The sequence below is a fragment of the Neopsephotus bourkii genome, unplaced genomic scaffold, assembly GCF_033783945.1.
Source record: "Neopsephotus bourkii isolate Nb327-2 ecotype Australia unplaced genomic scaffold, CSIRO-AGI_Nbou_v1 NB_730, whole genome shotgun sequence".
Taxonomy (NCBI): domain Eukaryota; kingdom Metazoa; phylum Chordata; class Aves; order Psittaciformes; family Psittacidae; genus Neopsephotus; species Neopsephotus bourkii.
Window position 1 is genome coordinate 2,106,440 of NW_026901228.1, and position 27,123 is coordinate 2,133,562.

Below are 27,123 nucleotides of genomic sequence, written 5' to 3' on the forward strand. Positions count from 1 at the left end.
GGCATTCCTGTAGTACATCCAATATTGAAGATACAGCCTAACACCCAATGAAGAAAACCTGCTGTTTCTACTTTACTTATTTCTTTATATATAAAAATAAATAAAAAAATGAATTGGTAGTTTTTGTGTTCCCACCTTCTTAGGGTGAATGTTTTACCTATTAGTTTGGAAGAGAATAAGATGTACATTTAAAATTTTAACTTCTGTTTTTTTCTTGCATGTGGATTTTCTTTTAGTTCAGTTAGAAACTAGAAAAGTATCACAAAATTGACACATAATAGTAGGCATATTTGTTTCATGTGTATGGTTCTAAACAAAATATCAAACTTGAGAGAAAGGACAAGTATATACAACTCAGGAGAAAGAATAGGAAAATGATACCTAATAATTACGCTTTTTTTCTTGCTTCCATTATAATTACTTCAGCACAAATTCAGAAAGAACCAATGTCCACTATATGCAACAAGCCAACACAAACTGAAAACACTTATCAATTTGATGAAGTAAAATATAAAAGTGCTGAAAGTATAGATTCTGATCTATAGGTGAGGTCTGATCTTGTATATGATTTATACAGCCCTTTAAATTTTAATCTAGCTTATCACAGAAATTAGTTTTCCCTCTTCCCCCCCCCCCCCCTTTTTAAGCATTTTAAAAACTTAGATCTTGTGAAAAGTCATTCTCAATTACTGTTTTAGTTTATCTAGTTCAGTATCTTAGATTGCAATCTTTAGAGTAAGGGGGAGGGGGGGAAGTATGTATAGTATAATCTTTTCTCAGTTAAGTCCAACTGGAAACCATTGTAGGATTGCTTCAAACCCCAACTTTCAAGGTAAAAAAACTGGTGAGATAAAGCTCTTTAATTAAGGTTTAACTTCAGTCACTCATATGATACAGCCCTAACCAGACTCAATGAATGCATGTAGATACTTTTATCTATCTCAGTAGTAATTATGATAGATATGCAAAGATTGTAACTGTCACTAAGAAAGCAGTATCCTGCTACCATAATAGCAATTATGTTTTCCATCTTGGTTGTTTTTTTCAAACTCTTCTGGGATGCCAGCAGCCATCTTTCTCTCCCACCTCCAAAAAAAAACAGGCCATGGCATTCATGCAACAATTTTAAATCATTACACAAAATTGACAACAGCCATTACATTTAATTAAGGTAAAATGAGGATCAGTGAAAGATTTGTCTTCTTGCTACTCCAACTCTTCTTTGTATTTTCTCCAATTCTAATTAATCTAGGGAACTGAAATTTCCATGATGCAAATACCTGAACCAAGCACTGAAAAACTTGTAACCTGCTACGATTTGATCTCTTCTTTATCAGCAAATGAGGTTTTTGCTCTCCTGTGAGGCAGTAAAAAAAACAAACCAAACATTAGGCCCTCGCCACCATATCAATGAAGGAAAACTTCCTTGCCAGATTTAGAGAAGTTGGCAGCACCTACTTTAAGTCTTTAGCAATCCCTGTACTTTATCATACTAAATCTCACAGGTAAAGGGATGGGAGATTGCTAGCTGATCCCACAGGATCAAGTGCAAACTGGTAGGCAATGAAACTTATGGAAATTATCTAGCTCCACCTGAATGATCAAAATCAGTAAAACTTAGCAATATGGGAGGTGAAATAAGGTGATTGTAAAATTCCATCTGCAGGAAGCAGAAATATTTGGCTCTAGATGAAAATATCTTTTTGTGACGTTGTGAAGTCTTATTTATCTTTAAACCATTAACAATCAGATTCCTGTCCATACAAGCTCAATTGATCACTGGATTCTGTTACTAAACTAAAAGTCTGCTACTCTGAAAGTGCTAAAATTTAAATTGAAATCTTTATCACTGCAAATAATTTTTAAAATTCATTGTGTCTCAATTATACAACAAGACAAAGCAGTTGCTGAGTACGAGCTGTAAATGTAATACAGGTTAGTTATACATTACTTTACTACTGCATCTTGACTCTAGATCAGCTGTATATTCCCTGGTCTAAAGGATAAGAGTTTTAACCCTCACACTTCCATATACTCAATTTCAGAATGAGGTCCTCCTCTGAAATCTCAGTGGCCTTATAATGCACTATGTAAATACTTAAGAAATAATAACATATATGTGTGAGCCAAGGGTAAAGTTGGAGGCGGAACTATGAAGTGCGCGAAAGCATAGAAGAGAACCTTGGTAATTCACATATTTGTTCAGGATATGTTGGTAGCTTCTGCATGACTACACTGATTATGCATATGAATATGATATATATGCATATATCATATGATATGCATTATGAATATGCATAGTTAATGCATGCATCTGGTTTCATTTAATACCAATATTTTAGGAAACTGAGTAAAAGGCAAAGCTATGGATCAAAATAAATACGATCAAAATAAAGTCTTATACATGATAACCAAGCAACTAGCCTGGTATGGTATAAAACTACTTACAGGCTCCTCAGAGCTGTGTAGCTGAACTGCCAAGCCTAAGAATCAGATTCTAAAGGACTGGGGTCCAGTCTTAAGGATGCCTACAGCCAATTTAAAATAATGCCAGTACTTCAGGTGTATTTCTGCCCTTTACCTCATTACAGTCTTTTCACTAGTTCTCTCTAACTGGCTCTACTGATCTTAGAATCATAGAGTCATAGAATAGTTAGGGTTGGAAAGGACCTTAAGATCATCTAGTTCCAACCCCCCTGCCATGGGCAGGGACACCTCACACTAACCCATGTCACCCAAGGCTCTGTCCAACCTGGCCTTGAATACCACCAGGGATAGAGGATTCACAATTTCCCTGGGCAAAATCTTGCATCATCAAGTTGAATAGGCTCTGCTCACTGATCCAACCAAAACTGGGTCTAAAGCCCCCAGAAATCTAATTCCCAGTCAAAAAAATCAGTGAAGTCATCTTTTAGTTACGCAGCTGTTACTGCTGATAAAAGGCATACGATGGGAGGAAGAATAAGACAGAAGAACAGTTCTTGCTTTTCTTCAACTGATCAATAAACAACAGTATTTTGTCCTGTTATGAAAATACTGATATGAAAATACTATTGATTCAGATATACCAGGAAAGCCTAGTAACATTCTAGCATGAAAAATATCAGTGGCATGACTAAAATAAAATCCGTTAGCAAAGAAACAGGCTAGCAAAATAACCAGCATGTCAATGAGGAACTATATCTCTTCATATCCCACATCAACACAGTTCTCCACATACAGACCAGAGTTTTAAAAGCAACTCTGTATTGGTAGAAAAGAAGCCACTGTTAGGCTGTGCAGGAGCAACAGACTGTAACAGAAGAGTCTGAAGCAGGTAAACTGTCTACACTTCCTGCTTAATCATACCCAAAACTTAAACGTAATTTTTGTTTAATATTATAGTGTCTCTCTATGGTTATGATAAAAAAATTTGATTTAGAGAAAGCAGGTGGATCAAAGCTATGAAAATGAAGCAGCAGAACAGGCATACTTGGCAAATAAATACTGAAGTTGAAAACTTGATCCAAGAGTTCAGATTTCTGCCCCACACAGGTAAAGGTCTGATTAACCCCTGGAATTTGGAAGGGGTCTCTAACTTTGACAGAAGAGCTATAATACAGTGACATTAATCAAGACATAAGGAACCACATGTTTCCTTCCCCCCGGGCTTTTTTGTTCATTACAAATCCAAAAAGCTACACTTATTGAGGGGAGAAGCACAGTCATATTGCATGTTATGAATGTGGGTTATGCATAGGGAAACTGTGCAAAGCTTTCCAGTGAATTGACTCCTGCTAAGGCACAGCATTAGCAAAGCGACAGAGACTTTTTCCAAACTATTAGAAAAGCTGGAAGAGTGCAGAGTGTGTACATATATTGCACACTTCCAAATTATTAGCACATGTTTTATGTCCATAAACTTCAGTTCTGCACAAAGACAGTGTGATCTAAGGAAGCTGAAATGGATGACCACATATTCTTATTTTCTTCATCAGGTATTGAGACATTGGTTCAGAAGAAGCCTGAGAAGATACCAGGAGAACTTGAAACAGTGTAATACAGAACATTCAACAACAACATCAGTCTCAAGGAGTCTGCCAACTTAAAGTGATACATTTCCCTATTACTAATCCACAATTCTATATGATTAAATACAACAGCTGGTTAATAAGTCAAAATACTTTCACATGTCTAAGGGCAAGAAATGAAAATAATTGTACTCAACAGAAACAAACTGCAAAAAGGAAATGGTGAGCAGAACACAACTACCCAAACTAGAATTTAAGGAGCTTATTAACATATTTACCCTCAAATAAGAATTTATAATAAGTAGATACTTATGAATGTATTTTTACTCCCAAAGTAAATTTAAGTACTAATGCTTTTTTACCCTGAAAGCCTTGTAAGACGTGAAACAGAAAAAAGCCTCGCACATGCTGAATTGCCAGATCCATTTTTACAGTATATAAATCAAAAAAATTAACGGCTTGGGCCAACTGTCTTTGCTTATGATAGCTGAGTGTATCACACCATAGAAAAACATTGTGTCAGCTAGTATTACTTACTCACACATCTGTTATCATCTATCAGTATTCTATCCCCTCTACATGAGCAGTTTACTCGTCCATCAGGAGTCAGAAGGCATAAATCATGACAACCTCCATTCATTAGTGCACAAGGAGATAACTCACCTGAAAAACAAATGATAAAATATGAAGTCTGTTTATTAAATTTCCTTCAGTGGCCAATGCCTTTGAGAAAGCAGAGATCGACATAGCTCAGATTCATGGGCAACTGATTCAAGTTTTCTCAGTCAGATGAAAATCCTTCAGATACTAGCATACTAAAGATAAACAATGGAGTTACTCTAATAATTTAAAACTCAAAAAATATTCAAAACTGCTGATATTTGACAGGAAATTATTTGCCTCCTATCAAATGAGAGCAATGTCCACAGCAGAAAATGGTCATTCAATAACATTTACTTGGGGAAGAGGTTATAGCCAATCTTTTGTTAACATTTCCTACAATAAAATGCATTTATGAAACACCATGAAATGTGTTAACTTGGTTAAAATTAAGTAAAATTCTTGAAACAAATTATACTGGAATTAACAAAATAACATTATCTTGCTTTGTAACTTACAACTGTTAGTATCATTGGCAACAGCAATAATGCCCATTGGCTGATGTGGGATATCAGAACGAAGAACTTTTGTATCTCCTCCTGTATATTTACTGGAACGGAGAATAGCTCTCCTCACTCCATCTGACCAGAAGATATAATCATCATATACAGCCAGGCTGAGAAAGGTCCCTGGTCCAGATTTAACTATTACCTAAAATACATAAGTACAGAAGAGAAACATGAGAAGGAACGTTATTGCTAAACAAGAAGTTTTAAAAGTGCAAACTGACTCAAATAACTTCATAGTTTTAGACAAAACACTTAATTCTACTGTACTTAAAGCACCTGAAAAAAATTAAATAGGTGCACTTAAAGTGCATCAAAAGGATGCTACAAGAGTCCAAACATCAGAAATCCAGGCAGCTGTCTCTTAATTAAGAAAAAAATAAAAAATAAAACCACAGTTTATCTAAATGTGCCTGTAAAAATACCCACTCAACACACTACCTGCTGTCGTGGTTTAAGCCCAGCCGGTAACTCACAACCATGCAGCCGCTCGCTTGCTCACCCCACTTATTCTTCCCCCTGCTTCCGGAGGGATGGGGAGGAGAATTGAAAGAATGTAACTCCCACGGGTTGAGATAAGAACAGTCCAGCAGCTAAGGTATAACGCAAACCACTACTGCTGCCACCAATAATAGTAATGGTAAGGGAAACAACAAGGGAAGAGAATACAACTGCTCACCACCCGCCAACCAACACCCAGCCCAACCTGAGCAGCAATCTGGCCCTTCCAGGTTACTCCTTCCTAAAATCAAATCCCCTTGAGGTACACATTGGACTTCCCCATCTCCCTGCATTACCCACCAAGTATATCTAGGTCCCTGAGCAAAAGCAATACCACAAGTGGGTTTGCCTTTACCTGAAGCAGGAATAAGCCAGACTGTCTTCCCCAGCAAATTCTTTATGTTCACCACAGGAACTTTACCCTGTTCTACAGTATGTAAAAGTTCTGACTGGGCTGGGTCAGCCCTGTTGGCAGATCCTCTGGTGTTGACCAAGCAGGTGGCTTTTGGTGAATGTACATCCCAATGTTCAAAAGTTCCATCACCTCTCAGTGTAGCTTTTAACAGCCCATTGTACCATCCAATTTTCCCAGAGGCTGGTGCATGGTAGGGGATGTGATACACCCACTCAGTGCCATGCTCTTTGGCCCAAGTGTCTATAAGGTTGCTCCAGAAATTAGTCCCATTGTCTGAATCATTTTTCTCTGGGGTTCCGTGTCGCCACAAAATCTCTTTTTTTTTTTGTTTCTCAAGGCCCAGGACAGTGTTCTGGGCAGTGGTGTGGGGCACAGCGTATGTCTGCAGCCATCCGGTGGTTGCTTCCACCACGGTAAGCACATGGTGCTTACCTTGGCGGGTTGGTGGGAGTGTGATATAATCAATCTGCCAGGGCTCCCCACATTTGTACTTCAGCCATCATCCTTCATATCAGAGATGCTTTAACTGCTTGGCTTGCTTAACTGCAGCACATGTTTCGCAGTCATGAATAACCTGGGCAATACTGTCCATTGTTAAGTCAAACCCTCCATCACTACCCATCTGTATGTTGCATCTCTGCCCTGATGGCCTGAAGTGTCATGGGCCCATCAGGCCAAAAATAATTCACCCTTATGTTGCCAATCTAAGTCCATCCGAGCCACTTCAATCTTAGCAGCTTTATCTGCCTGTTGGTTGTTCTGGTGTTCCTCAGTGACTCGAATCTTGGGTACATGAGCATCTACATGGCATACCTTCACCACCAGGTTCTGCACCCGGGCAGTGATATCTTGCCACAGTGTAGCAGCCCAGATGGGTTTACCTCTTGCCAGTTGCTCTGCTTCCATTGCTGCAACCACCCCCACAGGGAATTTGCCACCATCTATGAGAGTATAGAGATACAGTAATGGCCACTTTTCTCGTTCAGCAATGTCCAAGGCCAGCTGGATGGCTTTCATCTCGGAAAACTGACTCGATTCACCCTCTCCTTCAGTAGTTTCTGCTACTTGTCACTGGGGATTCCATACAGCTGCCTTCCATCTCCGACACTTCCAAAGCACTGGTGGGGCCCACTGGACTAGATAGTTGCCCATACTGTCCCACACAACCTGCCACTCATGACTGTCCAGCCTTGGGGAAAATTTATTGGTGGTCCTCCTATATCGTTGTCTAAACCTAGACAAGACCCAAATCTGAACCTGCTTAACTTTCAAGATAAGAAAAAATGGGCCATTCCCAGGGTAGTATGGCTGTGGGTAAACACACTCAGTATGTGTGCCAACATGCTGATCCCCATCACAATCAATAGGCAGGTATCAAGGGTATTCAAAAGCCATCCAGTTTTCATCCCGCAAGTTGAGATAAGAACAGTCCAGCAACTAAGGTATAACACAAACTACTACTGCTGCCACCGATAATAATAACGGTAAGGGAAATAACAAGGGAAGAGAATACAACCACTCACCACCCTCCGATCGATACCCATGCTCACCCAAGCAGCAATATAGGTCTTCTGGGTAACTGCCCCCAGTTTACATACTGGGCATGACATCCTGTGGTACAGAATACCCCTTTAGTTACTTTGGGTCAGGTGTCCTGTCTCTGCTTCCTCCCAGCTTCCCCTCCTCCCTGGCAGAGCATGAGACTCAGAAAGTCCTTGATTAGAATAAACATTACTGAGCAACAACTAAAAACATCGGTGTTATCAGCGTTGTTCCCAGGCTGAAAGTAAAAAACATAGCACTGCACCAGCTACTAAGAAGCAGAAAAGACGACTGCTAGTGCTGAACCCAGGACACCTGCTTAATAGCTCAAATGAAAAAGAGAAGAAGAGGTACTGTAGCATGGCTGAAAGTCTAAAAATTCTTAGTCTTTATGAATCAAAGCAAAAAGCATGTTTCAGAATTGAAGACCTTTCACCATATGATCACATTAGAAACTTGAACCCAAGACAACATGTTTTGTTTTGTGTTTTTTTTTTTTAAACTCCTCAGTCACTATACTAATCATCAGTTTAAAATCTAGAAAGAAAATATTATTTGCAGTTCACTGTGGTAGGGTTTGAAAGCAAACTGCAGAAATACAATTAATCCCAGTCTAAATCACAGTCCCTGTGAAATATTTTCATACATGCTCTTTCTTTCTACACATCAGTATTAAATATGTAACACATGTACATTCTGAGGAATATAACACTTTTTAATCAGTTCTATAGTTGAAAAATTAATTTTGGCCAGAGTTAGTGAAATGGGATTATTATCCATTAGATAAATAATGGAAATAAATAATATTCTGAACATATTTATTGCATTGCATTCTTTCATGTTTCTCTGTGAAAACAGTTTATGTATATATATAAACCAGGAACAGTTCTGATCCAGACTGGCAAAAAACCTCTCTATATATCTAGCTGCTATTTATCGTAGGGAAATTGGGATTAAACCAGAAATGACAGCAACAACAACAATAATAATAATAATAATCTTCCTTTTAACTACCTAACAGAAATCACTCTTTTCATAATCATGAATGCTCAACCTATATCTCTATTTAGGTCACAGTGGTTTTTCATTTGCTTTATTTCCTTTACAAAAGCATAGAATAGTTAGGGTTGGAAATCACCTCAAGATCATCTAGTTCCAACCCCCCTGCCATGGGCAGGGACATCTCAAACTAAACCATGCCACCCAAGGCACCGTCCAACCCGGCCTTGAACACCGCCAGGGATGGAGCATTCACAACTTCCCTGGGCAACCCATTCCAGTGCCTCACCACCATCACAGTAAGGAACTTCTTCCTTATAGCCAATCTAAACTTTCCCTCTCTAAGTTTTAACCCATTACCCCTTGTCCTATGACTAAAGTCCCTAATGAATAGTCCATCCTCAGCATCCCTATAGCACCCCTTCAGATACTGGAAGGCTGCTATGAGGCCTCCCTAAGGACCTTTATAATAACAATTTGAGTTACTTGAAATATAAAGGATAATTATCTGCATATACACTGAACATCTGATGAATTTGAGCTATTGATGCTGTGTGCACACATGCACGTAGGTTGCACTGTGCATGCAGAGCGAACTGGTACACTGTTTAGCCTACTTGCAAGTGAACGTTGTGCACCACTTTTTTTTAAATGAAGAACTGAGAAATAAGTAGTAATGGACAATCCTATACTTAATAAATAAATAAGTAAGGGGGGGTGTGTGTCTTTCCCTTCATATACATAATTCACCTAATACATAGGATATCCAAATTCAAGTTTGTGGAATAACATCCCTCCCACTGCTCCTTTTTCCCTTATAATGCTTTGGAGATTAAGATGCCTTAGCTCTTCAGTATTCAATACCACGTAATGCTTCAATGTGAGTTTGTTCACACCTATGTCTGTTCACTGCCCAGGGTATTACAACAATGCTAACATAAATAATTGTAGTCCAGTGTATGGGAGTGTTTCTGGCCATGTTTAAATTCACTTATACAGATGAAGTGTCAAAATTACTTATATTAATCACATAATTATAACAAATTATGCATTACTATGTATATCATATATTTCCGCATATATGAAAAAAGGTCTGACCAGCATATCCCTTTATTCAGCAAAGAATTTTGCCACTGAAAAATGTACCAAGAGGACATTTTCTCTAACCAACATTTTTCCAAAATTAAAAGTATTAAAAGATTAATGAGAATGTATCAATAACAAAAAGGCCTCTTCTGTAACTGTGCACACTTACTGTAAGACACTTTGTGTACTACACTTTAAAACCTTTGTTATTCACATTCAGACACATTTCTGGGGGAAAGGGAATAAAGTTGATCATGTATGATTCTGAAAGTTCTGTACAAAATCTGGCCATGCAGATTATGCAACCCCACAGTTTTTTTCCTCCACGATAGTGTGAAATCGCACCAGTTTGAAAGACTTCATTGTCACAGCCGATGCTAAAGATACCACTATGTTCAGCTTTCTGTGTTCTGCAGCAATGTCATAATTTTTCTCCAGAAATTATTTGTTAAAGGAATTCTTTGTTAAAAGAATGTAAGTTCATTACAGAACTGATCATTATTATTTAACCTTGGGAGATTTGAGATTCAAATAAAGGGTCACAAAAGCTAACATCCAGGAACATTTGTTCACTAGTGCTCCATTCACGAAAGTCTCCTCAATTAAGTTACAGATTAACATCACTGGCTTTATTCACGCTTTCAAAATGAAGTATTCCTATTTCTACTAGGTTTTGGTCACCTTTACAGCCCTTTTAACTTTCTAGAGTTTTTGTTTGTTTGTTTTGCTTGTTGGGTTTTTTTTAATCTTGATGGCACAACTAGATGAGCAGAATTAACTGAAATCGAAAGACGATTTCTTTGAAAATATGTTCATCCTTTGGTTGCCTGCCAAATCATGTGGAAGGCCTGAGGATCCATTGTCAACCAAATTTACTATGTATCAGACCTGTTCTAAGTCATCTATGTTTCTAAATTTTGCAGTCTGTACAGCGTGCATGTCCATTTTCCCAGCAGTGTCTACAGCTCTGTTCAGAGGTAACTGTAGATTCACCAGCAGTATCATGTAACAAAAATTCAGGTTCTTACACTGTGACCCTTCTGAAATCTTCCCTGTGTGACACCATCTGGCTGGCCCAGGATGAGTACGAAGCACAGAACTTGCATTAAATTATCAGTAAGCAATAGGTTCATGGCAATTCTTACCATGACAACGTCTGACTTATAAAAAGACATTTTTTAAAAATGAGTTTATAAAGTTAACCCACCAGCTTAAAATATAAAGTTGCTGTCCTGGTTTCAGCTGAGAATTAACTGTCTTCCTAGTAGCTGGTACAGTACTCTGTTTTGGCTTTAGTCTGAGAACAATGCTGGTAACACAATGGTGTTTTAGTCATTGCTAAGTAGCATTTATGCTGATCAAGGACTTTTCAGTCTCTCATGTTCTGTAGTGAGGAGGGGCACGAGAAGCTGGGAGGAAGCAGAGACAGGACATCTGACCTAAACTAGCCGAACGGGTATTCCATACCACAGCACGTCATGCCGAGTATACAGACTGGGGGAAGTTACCTGGAAGGAACTGATCACAGCTTGGATCAGGCTGGGTATCAGTCAGTGAGTGGTGAGAAATTATGTGTGCATCACTTGTGTTTATAGGTTTTTTTCCTTTCCCCTTTTAGTTCATATTCTCTCCCCTTGTTATTTCCCTTATCTCTATTATTATTATATAGTATGATATTAGTATTATATTGTATTTTAGTTATTAAGATGTTCTTATCTCAACCCACAGGTTTTACACTCCTTTGATTGTCCTCCCTATCCCACCATTGAAGGGAAACTGGGGGCTAAGCGAGCGTTTGTGTGCTACTGAGTTACCTGCTGGGTTTAAAGTACAAAAGTTGCTTTTCATTAATTTAGCTCTAACAAATGGCTTATTGATAACACTTTTCTTTCAAAGTGATTAATAAATGGGCAGTGGCATCTAATAAAGCTTTTAAATGCCCTTAAAGGGTTCAAATACAAGCAGGGGCCTGCACTAGAATGACAAATCTAGTATACAGAACTATACTTACAAAGGTTTAAATTAATGGCAATTTAAAGCCAATTCTATAATAAATTATACAAGTATAAAGCAATACCAGTAAACTAAAAATAACATTTCAGATGAAAATCAGAAATTGCAGTCTGACAGAACCTTCTTATACACAACACCACATTAATCAAAATTAGCTAATGGATTTTATTGTTTCAAATAGAAGACACAGAATAGCATAACATTTATTATTCAGTTATGAATACTGTTTTTAAAAGATTATAGATATCTATAAAAAAAAAAAAAAGACACTGTGATACCAGGAATCAGCTGCGTAGCCAGAGGAAAAAAATCAAATAACCTAAGTAATAGCTTTTATTTATTTGACTTAGCCACCTAAAGAAATACACTTAAATCACACTCCATGTTTTGCCTTTTATTGATGTTACTGCTTTAATAAAAAAAAAAATGCTATCTCTTCCTAGATAAACAAATCTATCAGTCTTTACCTGGAGTATTCAAATTCTGATCTTCCAACACTGTGAAGTTATTGGGGAAAAAAAGTTATCTTAACCAGAGGAAAAAAACCACCACAAAACAAGTAAGATTTCCAGTGCCTGAAGGGGCTGACAAGAAAGCTGGAAAGGGACTTTTTACAAGGGCATGTAGGAACAGGAAGGGGAATGGCTTTAAACTAAAAGTGGGAAGATTTAGATTATGTGTTAGAAAGAAATACTTCACTGTGAGGGTAATAAGACACTGGAACAGGCTGAGACACTGTGGCTGCCCCATCCCTGGCAGTGTTCAAGGCCAGGTTGGAAGGGGCTGTGAGCAACCTGGTCTAGTGGAAGGTTTCCCTGCCCATGGCAGGGGTTGGAACTTGAGGGTCCCTTCAAACCCAAACCATTCTGTGATTTTATGAATAAAATAAATATTTGAGGTGGTGGGTGTGGCTGGGAATTGGAAAGGAAGGTTATAACCAGAAAAAGAACTTGTAATTGGTGAACTTGTGAGTTTACCAGTTACGCATTCCTTTTGCCACAAAAGAAACTAGAATTCATAGTCAACTTTTGTGTTGGATTTTGTGGAAGAATAGTGCCAATACCCCATTAAAAATAATCATGCTTTTTCTTGATTGGTCTGAATAAAGATTGTATTTTCATCATTGTCATACCTTTGATGAATGGATTTTCATTTATTGTCTCTTTCAAAAACACATAATAACTGGATTTGCAACCACACAGCAAGGGATACAAGGGACATGCCCCATTTACCAAGAATGGTAAAATCCTGTTTCAAGAGAAATGTCCAAGTGCAATGTAACAAAATCAGAAGTGCTTCCTGTTCAACAATTACTTTTTGTTTCTTCACGCTAGAAATGAATTTTACATTTCTAATTGTTAATATTTTGCATTACTTATATCTGTTCTGGCTACTTTTGCTAATGCTTTGGTGAGTTATTCAGCCACTTCTCGAGGTCACCATGAATACTTTCCAAGAATTGACCAAAATTACCCTGCCGTTCTCAATCATACTTGTACTAAAAATAAATACAATGCCAGGTCTAAAAAGTATTCTTAGATGTCAACCAAAGTCATGTTTTTCATAAATGCACAGCCAAATCTTTAACTCGCACTTCTGAAGAAGAGATCTGATAAAATGTTACTGAAGATAACAGAAGCTGAAAATCAACTTTGACATTTGTTTAATTGCTTAAATATAGAATCCCAACAAAATAAAACCATATATTCTAGAAATTTAAAATTATAATTACTGGAAGGTTGCAATTACACAAAGGTTATAATTACTGGAATCACCTCTAAAACCATACTGAGTTTTAAAATCACACCTACAGGTCCACAAAACCATAACTGAGACCAAAACATTTCAGCCTGAATGTTAGAAAATAACCAGACTTCTATTTCTAGGTTCTCAGTACACAAAATGTTACAGAATATTCAACACTGAAGAAGAAAAAAACACCAAGCCAAAACAAAGCAAAGCTAAAAAGCCCAAACAAAAAAAAAAGATGCAAAACAACAAGACACAAAAGAAAAAAAACAACCAACCCAAAACCAAACCACCAAGAAAACCAACATACACTCAAACAAAATAGGTCATGATTTATCGGAAAAATAAGTCCAAACATTAAATCAGGTTTATCTGCTGTTGGCTCACTCTGTGTTCAGGCACAAAATGTTATACTTAAAGCATTAAGCAGCTAAAACCAAGTGTGGCCACAATATTATGTCCAACTAAGGGCAGGAGAAAAAGAGAAGGGACTGTGAAAAATATAATTAGCACTTGTGTTTTTTTAAACAGCAAGATCTGACAGAGCAGAAGAAGAAACCCAAAAGCGAAAATTCAAAACCAAGCAACAACAAAACTGACTATCTTCTAAGTAATAAAAAAGAACACAACCCAAAAAAATCTTTCAAACTTGAAAGATTACTCCAGCAACCAAATACCAGTATTAAAATACCACCTTGACACAAAATCAATAAAATCTTACAGTCCACTTAAAAAAGTCAATTCGATACTCCTGCATTATTTTCTACCCATTCAATGTATTAGATTATTGTGGTGAACAGAATGAAGAAAGAAGCTGCTACCTAGAAGAAAATTCATTACGTTACCATTAGCATTTCATGTTCTACTATACAGTTTCTACCTTTGTTAACCTAACTGAAACTAGAAGCAATGACGCAGATAGAGGAGGAAAAGAGTAATCTGTTTAAACTGTTTTTGAGGGGTGTTTGATGGGAGGACCTTGCTGAAACACTCTAAAGAATCTCAGCTCACAAAAAACAGTGGAATGACTGTAGCTTGTATTCTCCTAATGTATCTTGTCCATCTGCGCAGCATATGAATGAAGAAAAACAACTGTCATGGAAATATTATTTCACTAGATCAAGAATACAATTTGCTGGTTGGATTCTAGCATACTTGTATTAGTACGCATGCATCTCCACGGTGATGAACAACTCTGCTGAAGCTCTGCTAGTAAAGCCAGTACAGTTAATTTGAATAAAGCAGCCTGGTGGGTTTTTTTCTGGTATGACAATCCCCATCTAACTAATGCAGAAAAAGTGCCTTCAAAACCCAGAAAATGCACACAACTCTGTTTCAAAGCTCATAGCATGTGGTAGATCAGTATTTTTGACAACAAATTCAACGGATTCTCCCAAAACCTAAGTTGGTGTAAGACAACCAACCATACACAGTACAGCTAAAGCTCCCCAAAAGCCCTCAGAAGGTCATGCTGGACTAAACTTACTGCTTTCAGGAACTTCTTTGTTACTGTAATGGGGAAGAAATAGCAACAGAGAAATAACTTTGTCGGTAGAGATGGTAATGCAGGTAATGTACTTCAGAAAAGCAAATCACAGGAATAAAACTGCATCTATGCAACAGTTTATATTCAAGCTCAAGCTCCAGGAACATAAAGAGTGTCTGAACTTTCTTTTAACTTGCAGGCAAACACAATGAAGTATCAGCCTCAGATCCTACTTATGAAGGAAATAGAAGTTGCGTATGTCTTTCATATAGACATTTTTATAGACCTTAAATCAATACACCGGTTTGTCATTTGCAATTATAATAAAGATGAATACATCAAGTGATGAAATAAAAAAAATAAAAAATAAAAAATCCTCTAATATACTGTCAATCATCAAAAATGACAATAAAATAGAAGACAAAGGACAGAAAGTCAAGAAGATGTCATTATGTATTAGAACTTTCAAATTGTGATCGAAGTCCTATAAAGGCAATAGTTAAGAAAGCTGAAAAGTATGAGAAAAACAGATAATTTCCTCTACCTGAATCTCCTGCACTTTTAAAATGGCAACAAGCCTCTCAGAAGTCCACTTGAAGAATACTTTAATGTGGTAGATAGAAAACTAAGGCACTTTCCAGACACATAATTATTCAGATTAGTCACTTGTAAGACACATTCGAGAACTGATGAATGAAGCAGGATGTAGAAAAAATTCAAATGGCAGAAATTCAAGTTTTTCATTTGAACTAACTATATCCCTTTGTAATTTAATTAGGAACTTCAAGCTCATTGCATGCAACCCACTTAAAACTTCTGATCACTTTATTCAGTAATGTAAGAGACAATTCTGCAAACACTGTTGAGCTTTTACATGGTTCAATATGGATCCGTTACATGTATATCGAGAACACCATGTGCTATTATGTTACATTTTCTAACACAAAAATGCAACAGCAACTGAATGACATACAGATCTAAACGGTATGAATCATCTGTGAAAGTATGGCCCGAATTTAATACTAGTAACTACAGGTTTTGTACAGCATTTCAAATCAAGATATAATTAACAGATAAAAAAAGGGAATTTATGAAAGAAGTAAAAGTAGTTTTTCTGTCTCCCAACTGACAAAACAAAACCCCAAAGAAAACCATCAAAGGGCCTACTGTATGTTATTCTCAGATACACAGGTGGATTTACTGAGGAAAAATCTCAGGGAGTTTATCAGTTTTGACAGTATATACTCAGAAACTGTAGACATTAGAATCCATATAGGTGTGGTTTGCCCAGTTTCTGATACAGTTACTGCACCTAAAAACATTGGTGAACTGTGGTTAATTTATAAAAAAGAAAACAAAAAGCCAAAGAAATGATGCAGACTATATGCATTGTCATGCTGATTTTACTTCTCCTGTTCTGCTATTACAAGCTTGGCTCTCTTATTTTGTTCTGATAAGGAAATTCTGCCTAAACAAAATATGTTGAACTTCTCATGGATAAGGCCGTTTTCATTTCAGATGCAAATATTTAAAAGCTTTTATACAGTGTATGATGAATTTACTAAAAAGTAATAGACACGAAAGTGAGCTGATGTACCAGATATTATCTTGTAGACCTGGGAACTGAAAATATGATTCAGAACATGCCCTTCATTGATTCTATCATGCACTTTGGGAGGTACAAAATCCCTAAAAGACTTCTTGAGATATGAGAAATGCAGAGCTAAACATGCAACAGAAACATGAACAAGGATAAACTGCCTTCAGCACATTCCAAGCAAAAGGTCGACTTGAGCTAAAACTAATAGAGCACGTAAGTAGTTTCTACTCAAGTAGAGTACAAAAATGTATTTATTATAAGGAAAGAGCAATGGAGTTGAATATATCTGAATGGCTGAATATATCTGAAAATGCATAGTCAGAAAAGAAAAAAGACTTGTACAGTAATACAGAAGCATTACACAAAAGAAATTCCGGTTTACCCAGATAAGTAGGGCACCGGAAGGAAAATTATAATCCTCCCATGCAAAGCTGAATATTTCTCTATCTCTTCCACTGAAGTTAGCTCTACATTTTTTTTTAAGCTGATATTACAGAACATTTAGGACAGTGATGCTTCAGGCTCAATACTAATGCCAACAGATTTCACAGTAAGGGTCTGCATCTCCAGAAGGTCATACAGAATCTGGAGTGTGTTGAGCATTACTTGTACTTCATAAGTGTTTCAGTTTTAAATCTCATATACAACTAATAGTAGGAGAAACTTAGTGACTAATAATCTTTCTGTAACATTTTCATTTTAAAGACGCTAAAAAACACAAACAGATTTACAATGAATATGTTCAGATTTTTGTTTTACTTACATATCTTTGTGATCCATCATATTCACACCTCTCAATTTTTCCCAAGCTGCCATCTGAAAAGTAAAGTTTCTCCGCCCTATGATCAATGGTAAGTCCATTTGGTGTCAGAATATCTGTACTAATGATAACCTGTGCATTTTTGCCTGAGAGAGTAGATCTCATGATGCTTGGGAGCTGCTCATTCCAGTTGGTCCAAAACATCAAGCTGTATTAAAATCAAAACAATAAACAAAAACATGAGATACATTTTATTATTTAATTCTCTATAAAATGAGCAACAAAAAAACCCCACATGCCTTTACAGACAATTATAAATGCCATCTGTCAATGAAGAAAATGTAATAGCCCAACATCCTAGAAATTATAGCTTCTTCCTAGTTCATTAACTCGTATACAAGTACACTTTTTTTTTTTTCTCTTCACAGGCCTGTTCAATTATGATCATACCACTAGAGAGAAATACAAACTGTGTAATGGTATAAACTTAATTGTGGTAATGTGTATATTAGTAATTTCTTACAGTGAAATTAGTCTGCAGCTTTTCCTGTATTAGAAATGTGATACAGACCAAAGGACTGGTAATGCAGAAGGTTGGTAATGGGGAATCAAATCACCTTAATATGCTTTACAGGAGGTTCAATTGGCCCCTTGCTACTGATAAATAATGGTGGACAAAATGTTACAGAATGAGCTGTGGCTGACATTTATACACTAATCAGAACCTGCTCATTCTCTCACTGCAACCTCCATCAGTATTTACTTGATTTATTTATGATACCTAGATAAATAGTATTTTACAATAGAGCATAAACTCTTAACTTGCATGAACTGTACATGAAGTCACACAGGGAAATAACCTACTTGACTACTACAACATTGTACGTTCAACAGTCACATCTTGAAAATAGAACTTCTAAGTCAGAAATGCAGCTTAGCCTCCCCAAAGGTGGAGAGTTATAAGCAGAAAAATCAGTTTGCCTTGCCTATCTTCCAGAACTAAGAGAGATCAACTCAGATTTGTAAGGCACTTATTAGCCAGAGGCTGAAGTAAAAATATAAACCCTTCTATTATCTTACTAGGAAACAGTCTGATTTGAGAGTGGCAGGAAAGGTACTAAATAAGACTTCTTTCAAGGATGATGTTCACAAACACTGTAAGTGGAGATCTTGCTATATAATTTTATACAACACTGATATTTGTGATAAATACCTGGGCCTATCAATTTACCACACAAGAAACTCAAGATTCCTTTTAGCAAATGCTTAAATTAATTTTGTTTTTTATTTATCAGTAAATACCATGTCTGACAAAAGAAATCAGTAAAATCATCACTTGATAGCTCACATTTAGCTCACTTTTCTCAAAACCAACTTGGTTTTTTTTTTAACATTACATGAAAATGAAGTGATTATTTCATCTGAAATGTAAGAAAAACATGTAAGATGTTGTATCTTAATTTTACAATTGCTTTAAAGACATTAATACTCAGATTTTTATTCTACACAAAGAAATATGCTTAACCCTTGTAGGGTCCAGCAGTATTACTTGACTCTGAAATAAAGAAGTGCTGCTGTATCCTTGACATTAGGCAAAAATTAGAATCTGATAAGAAAAATGTAACACATACTTTTGACATTCATCTAGAGCTAACACATGTGGATGATCATCTTCAGACATCGTTATTACTGCTTCCCGGTTGAATGCTCCTCGATGTCTCTGGTCAACAGAGTGTCTCGTGATTGAGGATGTGGTTGAACTGGTCCAATAGAGAGCATCCCAAGCTCTATGATAAGCAAGTCCCTCCACTGACCCAACATCTGGAAGACATGGTTACAGAGCAATTAAAACTCCTTTTAACAAGATGTCTGTTTTTCTTCAAAGTTGATCCTGCAGAATCACAGAGTTCAGCTATTTCAGCCTGTTGACTCTGCCAATTCTTTTCTTCTTTCACCTGTTTATTATTTTTATTGGAATCAAAGTCTTATTATTTTTTCATAAATTTAAATAACAAAAAAAGAGAGCAAGATCACTATTAATATCCCTGTACTATATTTGTCAATTCTAATACTCATTAAAATAGTATTTTTACTACAGTGTCCCCAGATAATACATTAGAAATAATAAGCTTTTATTCAAGACAACAATAATTTAGTCAACTTCAAACATCATTTAAGCTAAGTCTTGGGTATTTTCTCACTAATTACTTGTATTATGTAGCATTATCTTTCAATGTATTTTCTAACACAAATACAAATTACATTAATAGGGATTAAAGTGTTCAGTTGTTATTAACCAGTATATGCTTCTTTAAACACCTGAAAAATACTAACACCCCCCCACCAAACTCTGAAGTTCTCTGCATCAATACATCATTTTAATAAGCCAAAACCCACACTCTTTCATTCTACATAAAAAATTGTGAGCCAGAAACCAAAGCAAATATTAATAAGCAGTTAAAGCATATACTTAACATCCTGAAAAGATAAATTGTTTCTGATTCTAATATATAAAAGTGACAGGCTGAGAAATAGGAGTAATTATTTCCTACCATTATTTTTGAATTACTACAGAAATGTACGTTGATTTCTTCACTTATTATTTTGTTAGAAACAAATAATTTTAGACCAGAAGTTTCACGTAGCTTATTAATGAGCTACAGAAAGAAGAAAAATCTAGAAATATAGTAAGGATTACATTGCTCTGGTTATTGTAATTTATATTCAGCTTGCTAGAATTTTACCATGCAATTCATATATACAGAACAGAAAGTCCCAAATTAAGTTTGATCACACTGAAAGTACTAACACAAAATCAAAACTATGAGGCAAATAAATCAAAATTATGAGACAAGTGATTATTTATCAGGTTTTTATATCTCTAAATCATTTGGAAATCTTCTGACTACATTTTTATGACATATCTGTAAAGACAACTCAATGACTTGTCCTAAAGAAGAAAGAATACAAATAATGAGATGACACTTCCTAAAGGGAGGTGAATATACATAGAAAAAAATTTCCTTCTTATGAAGGAGAATTTAGGCAAAAAGATATCTTTACCACACTTACAAGTATCTCAAAAAAGCAACTGAATTTAATTTCAAAAATGGCATTGAAGGCAACTTGAAAATTTTAAAACTTCTGAGAATTGCAAAGATAACTCTTTTGATAGGATTTTTTTTCTTTTTCCAAAAGATTAATGGGTTACATGTATTCTTTCTTCGAATGCAATAGTTTGTTGCCTTATTACTTTACTCTGAATTTCAAGCATCAAAACCATATTGAGGTATAGTGAAGGTTTTAAAGGAAACTTGGACTGCACAAATTATCTTAGGGGCACCGGGCCAAACACTGCATACATGAACCACGCTGCTTCTGGCCCGGGCATTGCTATCAGGGGCAGAAGTCTGTACAGTTTAGATACAGCCTCCAATACAGTTCTTAGTTACTTCTTGCAAATCTTCCACTAAATGTGAAATTAAAAGAAATCTTAGTAAGTCGATACATGATAGAGAGCAAAAATACAATCTTAACTTAATCTACTAAGTTCCATTAAAATTATATACTGAATCCCAATTCATCAGTGCTTACAATTCTCAAATCTAAAACCATTGCTCTCAGATGTAATTTGGAATACGATCTTAGACACAGGGTTTAACTCTCAGGTCTCCCTGTGTGGAGTCAGGAATTGGTCTCAATGATCCTTATGGGTTCCTCCCAGCTCAGAATATTCTGTGACTTATAACAGAAAATATTGTCTGACCAATTCTGCACTTTATTTACAAGGAACAAAACAACAGAACATTTTTACTGTCTAGTTTACTGTCCAGAACATTAGCACTGTTTTTGCCTTTCATATCTGTGATGTTGAGTGTTTCTTCATCTTTTTTTACAGAAGTTTTTAGGGAAATTTAATCAAGTCTTTGCCTTGTGGTTAAAGACGCAACCCTTAGGAGGTGAGGATATAACTAAGATTTGCTGCAAATCATGCTCTCCATTTGAAAGACAACAATCAGAAAAAAAAAAATTACATCCCTCATGTAACCTCTTGAATATGTATCAACTTCAGCTTTGTTTCTTTAGCTTCTTGTCTGAATTTGTCAAGGTATTTGAAAGCAAACTGCTTACACAACATAGCCCCAAACTCCTCTGTAATAGACAAAAGATAATAATATTAAAAGATTATCATAAAAATAGTTAATTATTATTAAAAAAATGATACTGATGTTAACAATATTAATGGGAATTTCCAGTGAGTAAGATTGTGAATGAAAAGAAAAAAAAATCTGAAAATCACACTGCAACAGAATCAGGCTGTGAAAGCTGCCTGAAATCAAGTAACAGGTATGCAATTCAGGAAATGTTTTATTAGAAGTAAAACTTCAGGAACTGCTTCATGTATGTATGCTTTTTAAAGAAGAGAGGGTTCCTTACAAGGTGAGCAAATTAAATCTGAAAGCATCAAAAGGTTCAGGTGACAAGCCTGTGGATGATAATGGTTTCATAAAGACCACAAACACAAAAATTCAGAGTAAAAAAATATGCTTTTCATTTAGAAATAAAAATCAGTGTAACTCAATTGCCTTGATGTTAGAAAAAAACAAAGCAAAACAAAACAAACAAACAAAGAAAACCCCACAACCCAATCACTCATTAAATATAATACTCTCTCCTGCAAACGCATGGCAAGTGTACTTGCTTAGCTTCAGTAAAAGTATAAATCCTGGAGTATTTATAACGAGCACTCTCTTTTATTTTCCAAGAAACTTGTGGCTTTATCATATTACTTACTTATGGAGTTGACAACTCCACCAATACAGACAAGACTCATTTAATACTGGTAGAAATTTGTGAGTAACGTGGTTTTAAAGTCAATGGTGTAAGACTTTGAGAGTAGGTTTTGGAGTGATCCAACATTTAGACAAGTTCTTTCAACAGAAAATACAACTAACTTTCTTCTTATTAGCTTGAGTATGAAGTACCACCAGTACACTTCTCAGGCAAATCTTCAACATATTAAGTTATCAGTGCTAACAGGTTTTGTTAGTTTATGTTGTTTCTAAGTTAAAATAAACTTTTTGTTCTAGAGGTTAGTAAAGAATCACAAAATTCATATAAGCCCTTTTATCAATGATAAAATATGTGCCATAGAAATAGTCCCAGAATGACCTTCTAGCCACTAGCAGGTGGTTCCTTAAAAGCAAAATCTTCAAGCAACTTCATATTGCCCATACAGGACACTGGAGAAGATGCCAAAGCAACTGCATTCTACTGTTATATCATTACCAGTTTGCACTGATATTTTATATTTTCTTATTTCACACCCCCTTATGAAATATTGAAAGCACTTTTTTTTTTTTATGAATTTGTCATTAGCTATTCAGTTACTTTAAAAAATATCAGAAATACGGACTCATCCTCTCGGGTGCTATAATTGGGGGATTCAGTCGCTAAGTCTACTGACAGGATAAAACTTAGCAATTTGTCTACTCTCAGCTTCATATTTTCACAGCATCATATAACATTCTGAATTAGTAAAGCATAAAGAAACTGGAAATGAAAAGAAACACATTTGTTTCACTGACATATTGAATTAAAACACTGATGGCATTAGATGCCTACAGCACTGATTAAATTTATTCTACCCATGAAGAAACAGTTTATGATTTTCACAAGAATAGCATACTTAAATGAAAGGAACATTAATACAATATGATATTAATATACAAATACTCACATTATTCACCTGCCACTGACATTCTGAATTAAATCAGTAATGGGGTGTATAACTGATTAAATATCTACACAAGAGAATGCAACAGCTTATGATTTACAAAGGCAATGGTACAGTGATCACATCATTACGTTGCCAAACACTATCTATCACTTTTACTGAACTTAACGAAGATGGATTGCATCCCACAGATGAGATGCAGCCTATAAATATTGTCATGTTGATCTTCATCTGACTTTCCCAGGGAACAGACAAGCAACAAATCAATAACTGAAGAACTCAGATTAGAGCTCCCTCATTACTGCAAACAGAAAATAAAAATCCCACAGGACATGAAAGTTTAAATTATCTAATAGCTGTAGCCACTGAGTTTTGGTAATGTATAGACTATTTCTGTTTCCTACATTTTTATCGCCTCTTCCATCAGAACTATTGCAGTTGCACCAGTTAAATTACAATTTTTCTTTTATGTTTTTTTCCAACTTCTTTTCTTTAGCAAAGTTTTAAAGCAATAACAACTGTAAACATGATATTTTTTTTAATACTGAAAAGCCATCAAAGTAATATATTGAGAATAAACACCATTTCGATATAAGAATTTTGAGGACTTTGATGTTCAGTACTTAACATTAGACACCTGTTTGATCTTTATTCATTCTCTGCATCGGTTTTCACAGTTTACCTTTCAGGATACAGCCTGCAATTGTTATACAAGACTGGTCACAAGAGATGATACTGCTTTCTGTCAATCTGTTTTTGTAAGATTATGGTGATAGATAACAAGTGGTCACCATTACATCTGAGATGAAAAGAATTCCTTGCAAGCAATAAAGCACTGGAAGAAAAGAGTTTACGTCTACAAATCTGACTGCACAATTAGAACTCTAAATTATAATTTATCCTTCCGCTTTGCTTCACAAGTACTAGAAAGCAGGAAGCCACTTGCCAAACAAAATTTTCAAGACAATAACAAGTTGTAATGAAAATGAAAAAATTGTCTTAAAAAATAGAAAATTTAATTTTTTAATTGCTTCTGTCTGTCACATGTAAAATAAAGCCACCATATATTCTACCATAACAGAAATCTTAGATATCAAGTATGGCATGAACAACTCTGAACTATAATAACCATTTATTTCGTTGCCCTATTTAGACTATTATTTCAGAGCACATGTAAAGTTTGCTAAAGTGGGCAGATATTTGCATAATTTTTCTTCCTCTTCAAAATATAAACCCATGCTGTGCACTATTATGAATTAAATATCATTAATAAGGTAGTATAAACAAAGACTGCATTCTTCAAGGCAAAAACTGACTTAACTCAAGATACTGTTAATATCTCATGTATGTATTCCTTCAAACTTTCTTTAATTGCCACCACTGGAAAGAATAAACACTTGTTGGGAATAAAAAGAAATAAAATCATTTTAGAAAAGCGTAAGTTCTAAACTATGTTTTTAGAATCCAGAAAAAAATAGCCGTTTTTTTCTTACAAAGTATCTCACATCTCACAAAATGTTTGGTGTCTTCCTTAATGACAATTAATCAGTCTGCATGCAAATAAAGATGAAAATAGAAATACTGAATAATTGCCCAAGAAATATTTCTAACACATTCAGAAAATATCAGGCAAATAGCTCTCTGGCTTTATAACATTACTTTAGTCTGCACCAATGAAGATACATCAAATATTGTACATAATTTCTGTATTTGTGAAATAAGTACAGTGTTGAAGACAGGCAGATGCCTAAGTCACAGGATATTTACAGTCCAACAGTGAACTTATGAAGGTCTACACAAAACACCTGATGAATTGTATTATATCACAGAATGGTTTGGGTTGGAAGGGACCTTATAGGAAAGGCTAATTTGCAGTTCTCTCCAAATGCAGAAGCTTGAGTTCGTATCATAAAATGGTTTGGGTTGGAAGGGAGCACAAAGACCATCTAGTTCCAACCCCTCTGCCATGGGCAGGGACACCTTCCACTAGACCAGATTGTTCAAAGTCCCATCCATTTGAACACTTCCAGGGATGGGGCATCCACAGCTTCTCCAGGCAACCTGTTCCAGTGTCTCACCACCCTCAAGGGAAATAACTTCTTCCCAATATCAAATCCAAATTTTCCTTCTTCAAGTTGTAAAGACATTACCCCTTGTACTATCGCCACTTGCTCTTAGCGCAAAAAAGAGTATAAACCTAACCTGAAGTTGATGAGTTTAATCATACTTAGATGAACAACTAACCAAGTGAATAGTATGGAATAGATGGATGGTATTTCTATGCAGTGAAGTGCATTAGATATTGACTCAACACACCTGCGGTATGAGAGTGGTGATGCTCAGTTTTGAGCTAGACAAGGTAGGTCTGCACTTCTGGGCAAATCTGGATCTTTGAAAGCAGGTGATTTATCGGTGCTCTGTGAATACCTGCATGCTCACTACTTTGGGGTTAGAATTTAAGGAGTCCTGGTGATGCAAATAGGACAGAGATACCAGAAAGAAAAGTTGATCCTGAAAGGATCAATCAGCAGGTCATTCAGTGTTTCTAGAAAAATCCATTTTTTATTTCATTTTTGAGACTCACAGAAATACGTTATTCACTCTTATAACTTCTCAGATATTCAGGCAGAGACCTGCACAAGGTGCACACCAAGAAACTGATAATTCATAGCAGCATTTTGATTTTAGACTACCTGAATTTAAATTTTTTTTTTTTTTGTCCCCTACCAGCACTGGTGATTTTTCTACATTTTGCTATACAATTTAACTTACTCCTGGCTCAAACAGATGAGCTCAGAAACTCATGAGAGAACAGAAAATACACCACTACTTTTTTGGTCATTTTTACCTGAACATACTCTTTAAAATATGGAAAATAGTGACTTTGAAAACAGTAAGCTTGTTGCAGACCTATGCCTATTTAAACATAAATGCTGGGTTTCTTTTTTGCTCCCAAGTAACAGCATTTAAAAACCACATCAGTTAAGCCACAATAGATAGAATCATCTTAATTTGCCTTCGTAATCAGCTTTTTAAAATCAAGTTGTGTTTCTGTTGCTAAATACAATTATGCATTTAAGTCTATTGTCTTCATTCTTGCGGACTATAATATATTCCTTCAAAGAATGATTTATCCCTTTTTATCATGGGGGGAAAGGTAACCGACCGCTTTTTATGTGGAAATCTTTACCTACCTCAAATTGCTTTTTTCGCAACAAAGGATATAACCCTTCTGTAGCTGTTGCCTGGCAGCTTGTTGAAGAAAACCACAGAAATGTAAGCTTGCAATATACTGTCCTCTGTTACCTCAAATAGAACTTACTCTTTGATTACGTTTAGGGTCAGTGTGGAATAACGTGGCAAAAGAATAACGATATACCATATACTTCAGGAAATAAAGGGAACTCAACAACTCTTTTTTAGAAAAAGAATAGTCTTTTGTATAAATGCAATCTGTACCCCTCTCAGTATAGTTCAGAGTATCATTACCAGTTAACAAGTGTTATAATACCATAACTTCAGTACAGTTAATATATCCATGCACAAGAGGCTTTAAAAGCAGAAAGCCTTTTACAACGAATATCTAACATACAGAGACAGAAGTGTTTTATTAGATTTTTAAAAACATCAACAATTGTCACGGAAGATATTTTTCTAATTACAGGAGCCCACATTATCTTTTTATCTACCACATGTAGACTCAAAAAGAGTCTAACCCTAACCCTTACCACCTTTAAAATATTAGCATTTGAATGACTAACCTGACTACCCTAAACCGAATAAGCTTTCTAATGAATACATATAATCACACTTTTTTCCATTACTGTTGAAGTACAGTCAAACACTACAGAGATATTAGAAGCATTAATGGCAGACTTGCCTAATAAACAAATAATATTTGCTGGAGCACGTTATTCTTCAGAATAATAATAATAAAAAAGTAAAATATATTAAGTCAAGAGATGCTCCTCTGTATAGCTTTGAGAATTCACCAAATATGGTTTATCATTTAATGCAACTAAGCTACGGCTGCTGATGTAAAAGTTTTCATCAGCAAAT

General features: G+C 35.7%; 1 protein-coding gene across 1 annotated transcript in view; it reads right to left on the reverse strand.

Annotated features, from left to right (window-relative positions):
- The window catches only part of LRP1B (LDL receptor related protein 1B), a 739,603-nt gene that overhangs the window by 138,036 nt on the left and 574,444 nt on the right, over positions 1 to 27,123 (reverse strand). Inside the window, exons 41-44 of the mRNA XM_061354354.1 lie at positions 18,959 to 19,148; positions 17,331 to 17,535; positions 5,129 to 5,321; positions 4,548 to 4,673 (exon numbers count right to left, since the gene is read on the reverse strand). Coding sequence (XP_061210338.1) covers positions 4,548 to 4,673; positions 5,129 to 5,321; positions 17,331 to 17,535; positions 18,959 to 19,148 — 714 coding nt within the window. The remainder of the gene's footprint in view (positions 1 to 4,547; positions 4,674 to 5,128; positions 5,322 to 17,330; positions 17,536 to 18,958; positions 19,149 to 27,123) is intronic.